We start from the raw sequence: 1,425 nt of genomic DNA on the forward strand, positions 1-1,425 counted from the left end.
ATGACGGGCGTACGGTACGGGTTCAAAGTGAAAGATCTGATTGCGACCGCGCGTACCACCGAAGAGGCCGTTCGGGAGATCCAAGAATGGCAACGCAGCGCGCGTTACCCGAAGCTGTCCGCCGAACAGATCGGCTTGTTTCTCGTGTCGTGCGGGAACGACCGAGATTACGCGAAGAGGACGATCGAAACTTACTTCGAGATCAGAATGAACGCGCCCGAGATCTTCTATGGTCGCCACTTGAAAAACGAGAGCTTGATACGGATGGGTGAGGTGATGTGAGTAGAGGTGGGCTTCGGCCGTTTGCTCATTGCAGATTTGCTTAGAAGCCTTGCCGTAATGCCAAAGAGATATAACGGTTCGGCGATAATAGTCAGCAGTGTAATCGATCCGAACTACAGAAAATACGATTTTCAGCGATACGCACAACTGGCAACAATGGTTTTAGACTCCCTTTTGTTTTACAACCCTCCTAGCAGCGTCACTACGGTTTTCGATTTTCAAGGCGTGAGTCGCTCGAGAGATTTCGTTACGACTTCACCGTCTGTTTCAGTATAGCTTCATGCACCTGACTAAAATGGGGTTGAGAGCGATCAGGGTCTTCAGCGACTACGGCCAGAAGGGACAGCCGCTGCAATCTGGCAACACGTATCTTCTCAACGCGGGGTCAATCGCGTACGCGGGAATCAACCTCTTCAGGCCGTTCATAAAGTCGGACGTAATGGAGAAGGTGATATCGCTTACGTCACATTTTTAGGGCTCACTGCTCATTCCAGATCCACCTGTTCAAAACTTCCGACGGAGGTTTTGGTGATCTCCACGAATTTGTCCCGTTGGAATACCTTCCAATGGAATACGGGGGTGAATTGGAATCGTTGCGCTTTTATAACGAACAAACTTTAGTGAGGTTGCGCAATCTACAGCCGTTTTTTGAGGCAATCGAGCAACAAGTTTACGGATGATGAGGAGCAACTCGTGCAAGGAGGATTAGACACATAATTCCATAGGGCATGCACCATTCTGTTAGAAGAGGAAGACAAATAAGTAAAATTCACATGATGCCATTTGGCTCCAATAATGCACCTTTACTATACAATGTGCCTTTCTTACTGCCCTTTTCTTCCTTTAAAAGCATCTAAAGATTTATTTGATACTCCTTGGGTTTAAAAAGAGAAATATGTGAAATATTTAGTGAATCTGAAAATGTTGAAAGATCTACAAAACGTTGGAGGCTCTAAAGGCTTTCAGTGAACCTTGTAAGGGCCTTGAAAGAAAGTAAAAGCTTTTAAATGCTCTAAGGAGTTCGAGGCGTGTAATGTGAGAGGTCGGGGAGGAAGAGATTTCTGACTACGGCTTCTTCGAATCCGATTTTGTTTATTAATCGAATGCACCGAAAAAGTACGTTCATACTGTTATAATTTTTAG

General features: G+C 45.6%; 1 protein-coding gene across 1 annotated transcript; it reads left to right on the forward strand.

The window, feature by feature from the left end:
• On the forward strand, window positions 1–962 carry LOC116162354. The gene is made up of 4 exons (XM_031475971.1): window positions 1–278; window positions 327–507; window positions 554–730; window positions 777–962. Exons 1-4 carry the CDS (start codon window positions 1–3, stop codon window positions 960–962), a joined length of 822 nt encoding a protein of 273 aa, XP_031331831.1.
• The last annotated feature ends 463 nt before the right edge of the window (window positions 963–1,425 follow it).

The sequence above is a fragment of the Photinus pyralis genome, unplaced genomic scaffold (assembly GCF_008802855.1).
Source record: "Photinus pyralis isolate 1611_PpyrPB1 unplaced genomic scaffold, Ppyr1.3 Ppyr1.4_LG10, whole genome shotgun sequence".
Classification (NCBI taxonomy): Eukaryota; Metazoa; Arthropoda; class Insecta; order Coleoptera; family Lampyridae; genus Photinus; species Photinus pyralis.